This window comes from Numenius arquata, chromosome 8, assembly GCF_964106895.1.
Source record: "Numenius arquata chromosome 8, bNumArq3.hap1.1, whole genome shotgun sequence".
In the NCBI taxonomy this organism is placed as follows: Eukaryota; Metazoa; Chordata; class Aves; order Charadriiformes; family Scolopacidae; genus Numenius; species Numenius arquata.
The window spans coordinates 58,324,470-58,341,511 of record NC_133583.1 but is presented as its reverse complement, the minus strand read 5'-3'; the positions used below and the strand labels follow the sequence as shown (position 1 = coordinate 58,341,511).

Genomic DNA, 17,042 nt, shown 5'->3' with positions numbered 1-17,042 from the left:
AGCAGAACTAGAAGCAGGAATGAACTGCAAAGAGGAGGGGAAGGTAACACAACCCTGATTTGTTGTTACAGCACAACATACATACGCTCATTACACAGACATGTTACATATCTCCTATTTTAGATGGTGTAATGATATCAACATGAAGACCCAAGTTCATATGTTGCCCAGAAATACGGATGCTTACATCAGCCGGGGACCATTAAATACATCGCTTGGAATAAAGACACCAAAGAATTAATTTTTTTTTTTTCATCTTTATGTGAATATAAAAATTCTTTCCGAAGAAAAAATAAAACCAAAAGTTTAAAAATTAGTGCAATTTTTCAAGTTCTATGCAACACAGTGTTTACATTTGTTTTAAACAGAAGATGTAGACACTGATACACTGAAACCCTTAACTCTAGCTTGACTAGTGAGGGAAGGGAAAAAAGCAAAAAAGTTAAGAAAATTACTTTACTAGACATTACCAACTCTGAAACAATTGTTTTCATTTTCTAATTCCTAAACTATTTATGGCTACCTAAATATAACATCAGTATTGCTTATATTATTTATTTCCAAGTAAGTGTATATTGTTGAAAATAGAATACCCATATATATATATTTTAATGAACCAAAAAATCAGTTAGGTGAAAATTTATTTTCGGTGAACATTTCTTAATCCACTATAATACAGTCGTTGCAAAAGAATCTTCTCAAAACTGCTGCCTGATCTGCCTTGAGTAAGAGAACCTACTAGTCCAAAATTTGTATTATTGCTACAAAACGCTTCTCTTTCATAGTGGTTAATCTTATATAAAAAAAATATTAACAAGTGATATGTCAATCAGAACGTATTTTTGTTTCTTTGGATCTTTATTACCCGTTTTACTGGAAACTGGCTAAAGTTACTAATAAAGCTGATTAAATTCAGCAATATTCAGTGATGTCATCTCATAATTTGAATCGGTTTCCACCTGTGCTGTCTGGGCATGACACAAACTCATCTCGCAGCAGAGACAAGAAGCCGCTCTCTTCATCCTGCCTCAGCCATGGTGCAACTGCATCAGAGAACATCGTCTCAACGTTGTTCTCCTGCTACGTGTTGCACACAACCCCGCTGTAACACAGCAAAACTGCTAGTAGCTTCTTTTTTTGACATGAATGAAATTAACATTAAAATGATACTTACTCTAATAATCCTTTCTGTGCAGCCAGATGAGCTGAAGCAAATACAACACCATGATTATAATTAAATATTTATTTCTACAGATCGGTTCCTCATTCATAGGACGTAACCCAAGCTTAACCAGTTATAGAAAAGCCACTCTTAAACAGGTTCTCAATCCCAAAGAAACACCTAAATTATATTCACAGGCTTAACTTTTAACAGTTTGGAAAAGTGCCAAATATTAAAATTTCATCCAATACCTGAAAACCTGATTAATTTTTGGCAACCCCAATAAGACTACTGGGGACAACCTTGCCTTGAAAAAGGCTGATCCCTGTCTCTAGTTCCATACGTAAATTCTTCCATCACTAGTCAGAAGACAAGCTTCCAATTAAATGATATAGAGGTTCTTGGTCATTTTTGGTCCCAGGGTCTGCAGTTTTGAGAAGTGTACATCAAAGACATTTGCTCCAAGCTTTTCACTATTCAGCACCCGATATGACTATTGACACAGCTCTACTACTGTGAGAAGTAACACAAATGCATCAAAGCCTACTAACTACATGAGTATCTGAAAGACGTCCATGAAAGTTTCCATGCTGTAAAGAACAAGGGTTAAGAGACCCACTCAACACCATCAGTGACAGTTTCACATTTCACTAAAACACACCAAAGTACCAGGCTTTAGAAACGTAAGCATCTTGCTAAGACTTAAGTCTCCTGTTCCACTGCTCACCACTGTCTCCCACGCCACTAACAGATTCAACAAGCAACTGTACCTTAAAAATACAAACCCCAATAGTATCACTGCAGCAATAAAAGACCTCAAAACCCATGAGGTAGTCCAAGGAAGCATAGAGTCCTGAAGAACGCAACCTGGCAGACACAACTGTCCAACGGCAGTCTGTCTGGTATGTTCTCTGCTCATACCACACTTAGCATGAGACTGGCTTTTAAACAACGTCTTGTGTAGACACAAGTTTTGAAAGAGGAAATTTCTGTTGAATGTACAGCACTAAAACTATCACCACAACTAGAGAAGCAATGTTGGCTAAGTATTAAAAATGAGTATTTCCCTTTTCTCTAGCATTGCATGCAATGCCCAACAAAGAACTTAAGCAGCTGTGGAAGCAAGAAACCAAAGCAGCAGCCATACTGAGGGGCATGCAAAATGGAAGACTACTCAAATTTCACAATTTGAAACTTAAATTCTGCAAAGCTGAACCCCACTCTCAAACCAAAGACGGCATTAATGGCTAAGACAAACATATGCTTTCTGTCACGCATACGGTTGAGCTTTATACTAGATCACGGACTGGTACAGCACCCTCAAATACTTAGTTTAAGTGTATTCATTGTATTCTAAGGGCTGCTGTAATTTTATTTTATTTAACTATGGGTATAATTAATTTGTTCTAGACAGTTTGCAAAGAATTTTCCTAAAAAATACAGTTCACAATAAAAATAAGACGTTTGGTAAATAGTGACACAAATTTTGTGAAAGATAGCAACTTCCCACACACAAATTTCAGATATCAAATCCCATTTCATCCTCTTCAATCCAGATACTGCAAAACTATAATATAGTTTATGCACTTTTCTCCCTTTGCCAACAAACCACTAGCAAAGCTCTTTCATTCATCTGCCTACCGCAGTTAGTTCAGAATGACTGAAGTGAAACTACATTTAAAAAAAGAGGAAGAGTAATTTCTATTCACAGGGTTGTATAAATAGCTGGAAATAAATGGGGTTCCTTCCCATCTGAGCCCCTTTCTGCAAATAAATGCAGTGTACCAATACACCAGACTTTTAAAATATAGCCCAGACTTTTGAATTATTATAATAGCTTTTTGTCTTACATAGGAAAAGACAGCTTATTTGGCTTTAGTGAATTCAACATCTTAAAGACAGGTTTTCCTTAAATATATATATATTTTCACAAACTTAATCTTTACTTTTTTAAATAAAATGTGTAATTCTGCTTCTCACTTGAGATGACAAAACAAATCCTGTCTTCTGTTATGTAACAAGTCAACTCGTACTATACTTTTTTTCCTTTTTTCTACAAATGCAAGTATTTTCTTGCTTTTAAAATTATACTTTGTATTCTAAAAAAAAAAGTATTTTTTAAAATGGTACCAATCTTTTAAATTTATTTTTAGAAGAGCCCAGCAAAAATGCCCCATATTGCCAGTTTCCTGAAGTACATTTTTGTATAACATCTTCCCATTACAAAAGTCAACTTCCTAGCCCAAACCCATTAAATAAAGTTTTAAATATATAGTGCCAATTTTTATATTTACAATATATTCTGAAGGCAAATATAAATCTTTTAAGTTGTGCTTGTAAATACATAATGCAGTTATTAAATCTGCTTCTACTTGGAAAATTATGTGCTACCTCTAGATGCACCACTGATCAACTTAATGACTTCTTGATATGTTCTGATGTTGAATTCGCAGTTGCCCACCATTCTAACCTCCCCTTTCATCAAGTAGGTAAAGTGGAAGTTATATAACATTTAAGGACACTTTAGCATGTAAGTTTTCCTCATGGTCCTTGTGGTTTAGTCAGATGTTGCACCCTGTACTTTAACAGTGAGATTCCTTCTGGTATTGGTGACATGACGTTGTTGAGCTAGGAACGAGCGTCCAGGACCGTCTCTGTAGGCACCACTACTGCCAACTAATCTTGATTCCATACCCAGCTTCTGAAGAGTCATGCTCTGCAAATAAGTTAAACAACATTTACAATATAGCAAAAACAGAATAAAAAAATTGGCCATCTTTCAGACACAAACCTCATGCTTACTTAGTCTGCACACAGAATTTCTTTCACTGTATTTCCTGTCTTGCTGCCGTAAGAGGTATGAACCAAGGCTGAAGAAAATAAGATTCATTCACATTCATGTAGAATCTGTTAATTTTAGCTTATTGTAAAGTTATTCATTTATCAAGTAAGCCACTTAATTTTGCTTTCCTTTTTTAATTTCCTATTCCAGTGTTTCTTTATTAAACTCTATTTAAACATTGCTTCATACGAAGATGAACAGTTTCCTCCAGTCCTTTTCGCAGCAATCCAATGTCAAACTTTCTATCAACCTTTGCAACGCTGCTGCAGGATGAGAAGATTTGCTTTATTTCACAAATACAGTGCTAAAGGCACTGAACATCTTAAAGCAGAAGCCTGGAAAGCTTTTGAACCATGGCCTCCAAGCCGAAAAGCTTCCACAACAAATGCTATTGAACATTCAGGAATTTAGCCCACTAAATCCAGATGGAAGCTTGTGGCAGCAAATAGTAGGTTACTAACATGGAAGTCATGGCCTATGCCAAATTTAACTCTCCTGTTCCAAAGCAAAGAAGACATGTAGAAAACATAGCAAAATAATTTCACAAAACAGTTGGTTGTTAAGGTATTTTCCCTTTACGCTGCTATCAAAAACTTGGGAAATACCAGCCTCGACATTATCTCAATAGGATTGGAAATTCCAGCTGGAACTCACTCAAGTTTGCATTCTGGCTTCAAGTCAGAATTAGTAAGTGGAAGAGTGATCTCATTTTAAACTGGAGCCCTCAGGCTTTGTTCCTTTCCTTAGTTGCTTGGTTTCAGACATGAGGCCATGCTAATCTGCAGGTTCATTTTTTCCACCACAAGTAGCTAAGCTATTAGCTTTCCCCTCCTAAGCACCAGTTTATAGTGAAACTAAGAAGAAAAAAAAATGGCAATATAAGATTTAGCTGCTTAATTTAGCAAAATGCGTTCTTCTGATTCCTGAGATACCAACAAGCTTTTGACCCACCTTGTTATACCATGCAGTTACAATTAGCTTTTCCTCATAATCACGTAACTTAGCAAGTTTGAATTCAGCCTGCAAGCAGACAGAGAAGACAATCTCAATTAAACCACAAAAATAATCTGCATAAACTTATGCTCCAGTGAGAAATGCTGAAATATGCAAAATAACTAGAAGGCTTAGAAGTATAAACAAAGATACTTCCATAAATTACTATGAGAGAAATTATAGACTACTTCAGGAAGAGAATATACTTTACACAAGTTGCAGTTCAGCTTAGAAACATACTTTGAGGGTGTGCGGAGGCGAAATGTATGAACATCCAGGGTGTATCAGAAAGTCTAGAAATAATTTAGTAATTATTTTACCTGAAAGTCAAAGGTTTTACTCTGCTATATACTTTCAAGAACTCCAGTACATGAAACCACTGGTATCATAGGCATAGTAAATTAAACAAGTCACTGCTCAAATACCTAGTCCCTCATACAGACTAAGTTATGTTACTATTCAAAAAGGTCAGACTCCACAGCTCTGTATAAGTTACTTCATAAGACTAATACTTTTGCTGTGTTACAGTATCTCACAGCTTTTCAGAGGGTTTAGAAAGAATCCAGATTGTTTCAGTTTCAGTGGTACACTGAAACACACTGTTGGAAAGTAAACTGTTCAGACAGGACTTATACAAAGATACAAGGTTGAAGAAGCCAAACTAAAAATCTCTAGGGTTGATAGTCTGCACTGAAGGGTACTGGATCATTAGGAAACAGTAACTTGAGCATCTAATACAAGAGACAGCAGAACATATTAGAAGTTATTATTAAATATATGTAAATTTTTACCTCTAGTGCGTCAATTTTTTTGTCTTTCTCCATTAACTGTTTTCTGAGCAACATAATTTCTGCTGATGCGGGATTTAGCTTGGGGTCTAAGGTTTTTATCACCTGTACAAGGCAAAATAAAAAGCATTACAAGTCAGGTTTGATTCTCAGCAGCTCTGCATCTCATTTGCTCACAGGAGAAATATGAAAACAGACAGAGCACTAGTCAGGCAATTATGATGAAAACTAGGCTGCTCCACTGTACAACAGAAGATATCAAAGGGTACAAAGGAATCATTAATGCATCTCATGCTGTAGCCTAAACCCCTTTCTCTCATACACTTAATTGACTGCAGTCGAGCAGTTTGACTGAAAATGCAACACGTAGCTACTGATTTTAACTGGGAGCTGGGGGACTCAAATCAATCTGTTTAACAATTTATGAGGGGGGAATGTATACGTTCAGAAATATGTCACTCACATTTCTTGCTTTCTCAAGGTACATTTTATATCTCTCTTCCATTGCTTTCATATCCTCATCTTTTTTCCGCAATGCTGCTTCCAGCTCTCCAATCTTCTGGGCTGTTTACAGAAATCAAAAGATAGACAAAATAAGAATAGGCATGGTACTTTCAAGGCTTCTGTGTTCTCTTGATTTAACCACCCCCAAATAAACTTTCTAGCTACCACACAATCACCTCAATTCTCGTTTTTGTTTCAGTTGTATCCTAAGGTCCCACCTGATTCTGAGTTTCCATTTTGTATAGTACTATTCAACAAAATTAAGCCCCCATGAACCTCTCCCTGCCCACCACAAAGCAAAAAAAAAACCCTTCTCCCCACACCCACTTCAGGTTTAAAGCTAAGCTATAGTAGAAAGCCTTATTCAGACAAGTATCCCATAGCCCAGTGGCTATGGGAATCATTTCAGAAGGAACTTAAAAAAAACTCCACTCAAAACAGCTTACGGTTCTGACTATCATCAGGCTGGAGTTCTGCAAGATCAGCCTCTTTCTTCTGTAACTCATCATGAACTTCATTCAACTTTTCCCTGTGAATGAAAGTCTGGGCTAAGGATTAAGCTCACCAATAATTTCATGCACAGTTTTAAGAGCTGAAAACCAGAACTTGATTGTGGAAGTGTTTAAACAACTATTTTAAACTCTGGCAATTCTTTTGAGTTTAAGTAGAAATATTAGTATGTATCTTTGAAGAACCATAAAAAGTTGTGACTTTTTAATAGAGTCTCATTTACCTAAAATTAGAAACAAAAAAGAAAATGAACAATAAACTCCCCTGGCATGTCCTTAGCAGGAACTACATCTGCTGAAAGGATGGAAGTGTTTCAGAAAAACTAAATACATTTTTGAGTGCAGTAAGTGTGATTGTTTTAGCACTTTGTTATACAATCAGAGCAGTTAAAATGCTATTGGTGATGAAGAGATAGTTAAATGGATGCTAGTATTACAAGATGATCGTGATCAGACTAGACAAACCTAGAACACTAATACTTAACTCTCTACATGTGTGATTCTCAATTCAGTGTCTTAGAAAAACAAGACATCCCTACAAAGACTTAGGCAGTTTCTGTGCTACAACAGTCAAATTATTTAGCATAAATAAGCTATCGTGGATGCATGTGCGTTACTTACATGTGTGCTGCCAACTTCTGCTTCAGGTTGCTAGACTGAAAGAAAACAGTTAAAATTCAGTTATATTTCAGTATTTGATACCATGCAATGTTAAAGTGCTCTTACAAGTCAGCCAAGAATATTCAGCACACCTAAATAAGTCAAAACAAATTAACCCTAAGAAAACAGCATTTTTTCATGCATTTCTGTATCTGCATTCATAATTTTTTTTTTAGCATCGCACAGATATCAATTCCAGCATCTTTTTTCTTTAAAGCTGTTCTCACTGTACTAGCATTTAATGATAAAACTAGAGATTTTTAAAAGCAAAGTAGAAAGTAGAAGAGTTACAGTTCCGTAAAGGAAGCAGGGGGGAAGGAATAACATAAACCATGAGCTTTTCAACCAAAATGCAGTTGGCGAGGGGGTCTCGCAGACTCCCATACTATAGAGACTAAACTCATCTGCTCTGAATACAGTGGAGCCAAGTCTGTGTTACATAAACAAGCAGGAGAAAGTTCTTAGAATACACTGAAGAGCCTCAATTGTTTAAGGTCTTTGCTTGTAGGGTCTTTTGAAAGGTGGGAGAAGGTGTGAGTTTGGGTTGAGAGAGGCTGAGTGACCCAAAGGGGCTTTAAAGCTCACTTACTCTTACTACTGCATAAACTAGCATGTTAAAAGGAAAAAAAAGAGCCACAAAAACCCACAAACAAAAAAAAACCCAAATCAGCCAAAAAAAAAAAAATTAAAAAAAAAAAAAAATCACACACCAAACCACAATCCTGCCTCCTTATTAGTTATCAGCACTAGACACACTGAAGAAGAAGCACATCTAAACAAATGACTTGATGTTACGCTAAAGGATTTTAAAGAAAACTGGCAAGATGTCCTCAAGGTCAAGAAGCCTGAACTTTCACTTACTCCTTCGTTCTTGGATCCCTGCTCCTGTAAAGTCTTTTGCAGATCTTCAATCTGCTGTTGTAACTCCCCGATACGCTCTTCATTTAGCCTTTGAGGAAGAAAACAGTTATTAGCCATCTAACTAGATCACAACAGACAGTTAGATATTTCGGTTTCAAGTCTGGATGATAGCGTTTCAGAGGGTCTACCCAGCAGGACTTAAGCTTCAAAGAAACTGATTTCAAATGCTTTTAGTTTGAACTTCTGAAACAAACACATGGCAGCTTTATTAAACATTTTATTATGAAAGACCTAGAATAATTTTAAGTTTTGAGCAAACTTAACTATCCCAAATTCTCATATCCTGGTAAACTGCTTTTAGCATTCACTAACTGGTAGAGACATTCGGACCATATCCCAGTGTTACAACATGTTTAGTCTGAAATTCTAGAAATAGAGTTCGCATCCTCTCTTGGTCTACCAAGAATCATTCAGAGCTAAGGAGAGTGTCCTATAAGCAACACTTTTTTCAGAGTACAGCACACACACCTCTGCCACATTTTATAACACCGTATTTAAGCTACTTTCCTCCTTGCTTCTTCATAACCCTTCGTTAATGATTACACTGGGGAAAGAAAACGGGTAATTGGCTTTCCGCCCAGTGCTACTCCACAGATGCAAGCCACAAGGCTGCTCTGAAGGTCTAGAAACCACTTTTTACTATATTTTAAGATGCTGTTTCACCCATCACCTTTTCTCCGTTTCTAGTTCGTTCACCGTCCGATGCTTTTGCTCCAGCTGTTCCTGGAGCTCTGTAATACGTTCATTCTCTGATCCTTCCTGTTGTAACATAAGCATCTTATTTTCATGCTGCAGACGAATAAACATTTCTCTGAATCAAAAAGAACAGAGAAGTCACTATTAATTAAGAAAAAGGTGACTAAGAGTAGGAGGCAATATTCCTGTTCACTCCCCCAACCTTACAGTGAGCGAAACCAGTTCTGCTTAAGGATATAGTTGGAGTAACAATGCCATTTTTTGTTAAAAGGTAACTTACGTTTTTTAAACACCACAACAATTTAAGAGATGTGAACCAAGTTTTAAATTAAGGCACTTCAAACCCAGACTTTGTTGTGCCTTTATGTTTCAGTCTGCCAGACTTTAAAAGTAACATTAGCCAGCCTTTAGCTGTCATGTCTTATTTGCTGCATATTATTTATTTATTCTTTCTGCCAGTGGCAAGCTAAGAGTTGTTTCGCTCCTTAAAGAGAATGTTTCAAGCCAAACTATATATACAACGATCTGATATGCTTTCAACAAAAAATGCAAAGTAATTATAGTATGGAGAAATAATTATTAACAGCTACATGAGGGGTTCAGACAAGCATCATGGAGGGAAAGCAGGACATGGGATAGAGTCATGTTGCCAATAATACTGAACTTTTATGGGAACACTGTAATTCCCAACCCATGAAAGTCCCAAAACCACCTCAACCTTTTTGCCTTACCTATATTCCACTGGCAGAATTTCAGCAGCAAGATTCTCATGGCTTTTAACACGAGATGCACCTGAAATCGCATGGGAAGTTTGATTTAACAAACTTAAAGAAATCACTAATATACATAAAAAAGCCTCTGAAGATAAAGCAATACCTGTTTGACTCAGGTGATCCTGCTGCATCTGTGAATACCGGAGCTCTTCATTTGTCTCTTTTAATGCATCACACTGCACTATCAGTCTCTAAGAAGATATATTTGAGGTGGAATTAAGTCATACTGCATCATTTTAAGATCAAATAACATTAATTAGGACTAGTACTGACACATACACATTTTAACACATTTTCTGTTTTAAATGTGTATTCATACACACACATACGAGGTGCTAAACTTAATTTTTATGGCTACTTCTGAGAAGGTTTTCCTCAAACGGAGCATTTGAGGGAGATTTATTAGATGTTCAGATAAACTCTCACTCAGGAGACTTACCTCTTTTTCTTTGATTAAAGCTTCATGTTTTTCTTCAAGTCTCTTCATTTCAAATGCGAGCTTATCAGCTCTTTTTGATTCTTCAGACAGTTTGTTATGCAGCTCCTGGACCTTTTCATAAAAATACTGTATTCAGCACATGCATGTTGCAAGATGCTACCTTAAAAGCTACGTTAAAAACCTTCACTCCTGCCCAGTTCAGCCAACATAAACAGCTAGTCCTCCAAGCTTAGGGAAGATGGGATGGAGGTATCTGTGTTTGGGGTGGTTTTTGGGTTTGTTTGTTTGTTTTTTTATTTGGTTTTGCTTTGCTTTTTGGGTTTTGTTTGGTGGTGGTTTTTGGGGTTTGTTTGTTTGTTTTTTTTTTAAATATTTAACTCCTGCATCACTTAATTACTACTGAAATAAGTTAAATTGAAATAACATTTCTACAGTTTAAAATAAATTTCCATGAAGAAAGTTAAGAATATTACATACAAGTGATCTCAGTAATAACTGAACAAGCTCTCCCAGGCACACAAATTACCTCAGTTATAGTAGAGAGGAAGGAAAAGCCCAGAAAGCAAGGACAACCAATCAGTTGAGGGGGCAACTACAGTTAAACTTGCTAATTTAATAAACAGGGAAAAACAGAAAGTGAATAGCAGAATACGAAGGAGTTTTAACAAATAAGAAATTCTAAGGGGACAATACAGGTTAAGTCCAGGGGCTGTTAAATTAAGCTGTTCAATTTTTTTTCATTGAAACATAGCTAAATAATTTTATTTTAATTAAGACAACTGTCTGAGGAAAAAGTAACACTTTAAGTATAGATGCAGCCTTACCTGTCTTTTGTAGGTTTCCAGTTGGGCACGTGCCGCGTTGGCTTTCTTCAGTTCATCCTCCAAACTGACTGTGTTGTGCATATACATCATGTTTGTTTCTTGCAGAGACTTGACTTGTCTGCGGAAGTCATTGAGATCCTGAAGCTTTTTACGATACACTTCAACAGTTGATTCCAGCTTACTTGCCTTGTCTGCAGTAGCCCTAAAAGTATAAACAGGAATGAGAAGAGTCTGCTTCTTCAAAAGATTAAAAAAGTCAAATTCTGCATTCATACACATTCAAGCCATTTTCAAAGGGGGATACAATGTGCTTAACAGCAGAGTTAAATCCTATTGTTTTATTTTTAAATGCATAATCAATGCAAACTTGAATTATGCAAGGACTGCTTATGAAAACTGAAATCAGCACAAGGTTAAGTGGGAGTAAGACTGACGTTCGTATGCCAGAAGCATAAGCAAGGGTTATGTCGTCAAATATCTCTACGGAATTCTGTGGGGTGCAATATAAATGCAACACAACATCCTGTGATAGACAGTCATCTCCAAGTACTTGTACCTGGTAAGGAAAAACACGCAGACATTCTCATTGCAGGGTTAGACCTAATTATACATAATTAGAACATAACTGCACTATAAAAATGATCATTAGCAGATATGACCAAGAATTACCAGCTGATCATTAACAAAAATCTACGTGGTAAGAAAATATCTGGATCATAAATACACAAATTAGTTTTCATATCTGTGTTTTATATCTGCCATCTCACATCACTACAATCTAGTACAAGAAAATTATGGAAGAAAATCTATAGTTAAGATTTGTTTCAGATGTTATTTAAGAACCACTATAAAGTTAAACACCTGAAACCACTTTTCTTTCCATGTTTTATTCATACTATTCTATGAATAACAGACCTGCTTTTGCAATATATTTTGCTTTGGATATTTCTTGTGTGGTCTGGTATTTAACGTGGTTTACCCAAAATGGAATTTTATTCTTATTAAGGTTATTGTGCATTTCATCTTCCTTCTGTTTATCATGTTATTAATCTAAGTCTAGCCTAGAATGCTGACACCAAAAGTTATATGTCACAGGTCTAGCTGCACATACGCTTTTCTACATCAGAAAAGGCAGCTTCTTGTCAACACAAATGTCCCCTTAATAACAATGCACATGCCACCACCTCTAAAAATTTCTTAATTCTTGCAGAACTTCACCTTTCATCCCACATGAAGAAGAATAATATCTGTATCAATTAATTCTGCTTCACAGAAAAATTCCATGTTACTATTCTTATGCATATGATAGAATCTATGCCTGAAAGCTTCCACTCCATCTCTGCTTTGTCGAGGTGCCCTTTTCAAACTTTTATTTTGGATCTCCTTCAGATAAGATCTATCTGCAGAAATAAAGCCTCGGAAAAAAAAATAATCTTGTTAAATAAAAAGCCTTGGATTTAGTCACTAAATCCTCCTAATGCGTGTGTGGGGAGTTCTCTCTATCACATACCTAAGAATATCATTTTCATCTTTCAAGGCTCTAGATTCTTCTGCCAAAGAGGTCAGTTCGTTGTTTCTATGTTGCAGTTCAATCAGCTGTTTTTCTAGGTCTTCACAGTGGACACGATAATCATCTTTTGCAGCTTCAAGTCTATGAGATCAAAACCAGGAACTCTATTAATAACTCAACATTATTATACATTTTTCACTTAGTGCTAGAAGTATTAAAAACAAATGAGACAAAGGAAACCTACTGATATAAGTAACCAGAAAAATAGTACTGTAAGCATGCAACATTTTGGTAAATCATAATGGATTGCGTACTACAAATTTACTATATCAGTATCAAGGGATCAAATGAAAAGTTATTTTTTCCCCCCACAGAGATCACAGGGAGAAAGACTAATGTGTAAAAGAAATCAATACAGTAAAAAGATACAGTGGTCTTGGGGATTTTTAAGGGTTTTTGTTTTGTTTACATACAAATAATTCCAGCACTCATTTTCTTCTTTCCATCACCTTTTTTTGAAGTGTCACATGACTACAATAAGGCAATTATAATATTTTCTACAAGTTACAGTTTCTCTTACTTTTTAAAGGTAAGGACTGTTTTTCAAATACGTTTATACATATCTGTATACAAATCTTTTATAGAAAAAGGAATTGAGATGGAAAATCCTGAGAACACCAGAAATTCTCAGGATATATTTGACATGACTAGAGAGGGATTTTTGAGAGAAATCATTTCATACCTGAAGTTTTCTTCTTGCAGTTGCTCCAGCTGCAACTGTGCATGAAAATACTTTTTTGCAACCACAGTATTTGGATCATCAAGAGAGTCGTCTATTTGATCCAGCCTGTCATTCATAATCTCATTTTCTGACATCAAGCTGTTTTTTTCATCCTGGAGGGCAGCCACCTAGTGCAGATAAAACAGCATTGACATTGTAAGACCTGTCTCCAACTGGAAAGAACTAAAGCAAGACAGCAGTACATCACCAAATTAGTTTATGAAAAAGGTTGAGCGTTTAGAAATTTTAGAATGTAATTCACATAGCATACTTGAGCATACAGATGCTTTAGTGTATGACAGTTATGAAGCACTAAAGGAAAAGTCCCTCTAAAAAAAAAAGACAAATTTTTGGAGCTGAAACCACGGTAAAAGGCAGACAACGTGATATGGAGAGGAACTGGGACTTTGATTAAAAAGGATACCATGGACACCATAATCAACAAAACTTTTAAGGACTGGTGTAAAGCTACTCTCCATCTTGCTTGTACTTAACAATAAAAAGCAGGATGGCACCGGCTAGCACACGAACACAGTACTGCCGTGCGCTCAGCAGTGAATGGCTGCGCAAGAAGCAGTTTCAGGCGCCGTAAGCCAGTAAGCACACACGCAAAAGAAAAAAAAACCTAGACAGCTTCATATAGAGCATGCATTTTTTGCAACAATCAAACAAGTTTGATATTGAAAGTGTTCACAGCTAAGCAAATGAGAATACAACACTTCATTGAAACAGTAAGTATATTAACAGCCATAAAAACAGGGAAGGATTAAGAGGATAGAACCTTTAAAGTTTTTCTAGTGAAAGCTGTTGTGTTAATTTTAACATCCTGTCAAACATAAGAGCACGTAGCATGTGTTAGTTAACTGGCATTTAAACAGGGACAATATGCTTTTCGGGTTATGTTTTCCTGAATCACAAAGAAAACCTACCTTTCTTATACTCTTGGAAAATATCAAGGAAGACTGAGACCTTACAAGTGAATTTATTAAGAATTAGTTTAAATAAGAAGCGTCAGTCAATATTATGGCTTCAAATAAATAAAATTAAAAAAAAATCCCCAGCATATGATGACGACATTATTAGATAAAACATCAGATATAGCCTAAAGTATGCAATATTAAGAAACAGTTTGTGATCATAATTTAAAAGTCTCCCAAACAGATGTAAGAAAAAAACCCCAGTAATTAATCTACCACTTCATTAGATGCTGGCTTTCTAGTTCACTCCTTTATTACACATCAGATGTCACTTTACTATAGACACACACACACACATCTGTGAGCAGAGAGCATACCTGAGCCTTGCTCAGTGTAATACTTCCTGTTCAAGGTCCAGCCACTCCTTAAACACCACAACATTCACACTTTTAACATTAAAAGAACCCCCACACTCGTCTCAGACTGAAAAAAAAACAACCAAACAAACTTTCTCACAACTCAGAGGTTTTTATTCATCTTTTCTATTATTTCAGAATAACAGAAGCTGTGTCAAAGTCAACACAAATTATGAAGAGGTATTTTAAAAAAGGTGTCCCAGTATTAAAGAGGATCTCATCTGTTAAACTCATCTGTTTATCCTAAGCAGCATCTTTCCCTCAAACACCTCTCATGCCTTTATCTGGCCCACACTATGTTATGAGCAACTGGCTTTGTGTAACCTATCATTAATTAAGAGAGAAATCTTGAAAGAGAAGTTTGTGAGAGGGGAAAAAGCCTGGGACTTCTCTAGTGAGATGTACCAAGTCCCCTCATGGAAGCAGAAAGTGCAAGTACATTGTTAACCCAGCACCTCTAGAAGAGAGTTTTTGAACAGTGAACACGCTTTTTGCGGTTTAACAACTGTAACCTGTGAGTTCAGCTGTCAAATCTATCCTCCTGCCCATTTAAAAGAAATCATTTTCTCCTGCAGATCCTGCTCGCAAGCATTTTTAGAGCTCTGCTTTCACTAGGAAGCCTTACTGCTGCCTCAAGAAGAAAGGAAATGAAATATCAATTCAATTCTAACAACAGCTTCCTGGGCATGGCAATTAGCTACGAGCTACTTGTATAGAAGTATTCTACTTTTCCAGTCATTGCTATCTTAAAGAAATGTAAAACTGGCCTCTGTTTTTGTGTTGGGTTGCTGTTTTTTTTCCCAGGGGCACATACCGCCAGTAAAGCACTCTGGATCCTCTAAGATACCACCCAAACGTTCTCTTTCTACAGAATCAAATTTGAGATTAACTCCCTTACCAGATAAACCTCTTTCTATTCTCAGATTATAGTGCCATAAAACAGGAATCAGTCTTAGGGCTAACAAATGGATTATTGTTTGAGTTTTTTCTTTAAAAAGCTGATTGAAATGCAAGTTCCTCTTTATTGTTATGAGCTCCTCCCTCCTTCTTCTAAAGAGAGACATGATTAACTTCTATATCAAAAACAAAAGTAGGGCTATTTTTACTGTGGTTTGAAAACGTCAGCAAGGATCTATTAGTTTCCATTATTTTTATTTCCTGAAATATCCTCCATGTTGCAACTGCGTATAAGAAGAGTAAATTTTAGATAAATTTCAAATTTTAGTCTTTCATCAACTCCTATTGAGAACAGCATGATTTTCCTATGATTAAATCTAATGACTGATTATTACACAAACCAGATTTCTTGGACACAGTTTAAAAAAAACTAGAGAAAGCAGTGACTAAAAATGAAGTGGGCAATTTCTAAAGCCATGACAGCATTGTTTGTATGGCTACCTGCTACTAGGGTAAACATAGAGCTAGGAGATCAAACCACCTTTGAGTTAACAGTTGGCAGAGGACCACAGCTTACACTTCCAACACAAAACTATTTCCAGTAATTGTATTTGGGAGTACAGAATGATTGCTTTTCCCGTACAAACAGCTAAAAATCCTCATAAAAACTTAAATGCAAAATTCTCTTTGCCCTTCAGAATTTCTGCATCTTAACAGCAGCACCACTACATGTTAAAGAAATAAGTGACTTGTTGTTTCTTACCTGTAAATCTAGCTCTTGACATCTCTGTGCCAACTCTTCTTTTTCTGCTAGTGCTTCCTGAAGATCTTCCAAAGCTTTTTTAAGCTTTTAAAAAAGAAGATAGTCAATCATTCATTTCTGAGTGGAAACCAGACCAAGCAGTTTGTGCAGACAGAAGACATAAGAGTGCAATTCACTGTTGAGGTTCTTTAACTTTTAGGACTAGCGAGGAAGAGGCTGACCAGAGAACTGGTGGAGTCTCCTTCTCTGGAGACATTCAAGACCCGCCTGGACACATTCCTGTGCAACCTGCTCCAGCTGGACCTGCTTTATCAGGGGGGTTGGACTAGATGATCTCCAGAGGTCCCTTCCAACCCCATATCATTCTGTGATTCTGTGAAGAGCAGCCCTCCTCTTCACTTAAGGGATAGCGAGATACTAACTTATTGTTCAGGTTTGAACTACGAGGACAACAAATATCAGGCAGTTACCTGCTGTTCCATTTCACTTGAAGCATCACTCGTGGAAGGACCCGTTACTTCCTTGCTCATAAGCTACAGAAACAGGACACAGGAAAAGAAGGTTAAATTAGAGGTGAGATATCTGTAAATTCACCGTCTACTGAGTACGAATTGTATTTTCTACCATGTCCTTGCATTCCCTTCAAT

General features: G+C 36.4%; 1 protein-coding gene across 1 annotated transcript in view; it reads right to left on the bottom strand.

Annotated features, from left to right (window-relative positions):
• Positions 1-260: 260 nt before the first annotated feature.
• HOOK1 (hook microtubule tethering protein 1) overlaps positions 261-17,042 on the bottom strand; it is a 27,702-nt gene continuing 10,920 nt past the window's right edge. The window contains exons 7-22 of the mRNA XM_074152712.1: positions 16,866-16,928; positions 16,396-16,479; positions 13,364-13,530; positions 12,622-12,762; positions 11,112-11,313; positions 10,288-10,398; positions 9,952-10,039; positions 9,807-9,867; positions 9,050-9,190; positions 8,320-8,407; positions 7,420-7,454; positions 6,736-6,818; positions 6,249-6,349; positions 5,789-5,890; positions 4,956-5,024; positions 261-3,878 (exon numbers count right to left, since the gene is read on the bottom strand). Of these exons, the coding sequence (XP_074008813.1) occupies positions 3,720-3,878; positions 4,956-5,024; positions 5,789-5,890; positions 6,249-6,349; positions 6,736-6,818; positions 7,420-7,454; positions 8,320-8,407; positions 9,050-9,190; positions 9,807-9,867; positions 9,952-10,039; positions 10,288-10,398; positions 11,112-11,313; positions 12,622-12,762; positions 13,364-13,530; positions 16,396-16,479; positions 16,866-16,928 (1,695 nt within the window). The 3' untranslated portion in view covers positions 261-3,719. The remainder of the gene's footprint in view (positions 3,879-4,955; positions 5,025-5,788; positions 5,891-6,248; positions 6,350-6,735; positions 6,819-7,419; positions 7,455-8,319; positions 8,408-9,049; positions 9,191-9,806; positions 9,868-9,951; positions 10,040-10,287; positions 10,399-11,111; positions 11,314-12,621; positions 12,763-13,363; positions 13,531-16,395; positions 16,480-16,865; positions 16,929-17,042) is intronic.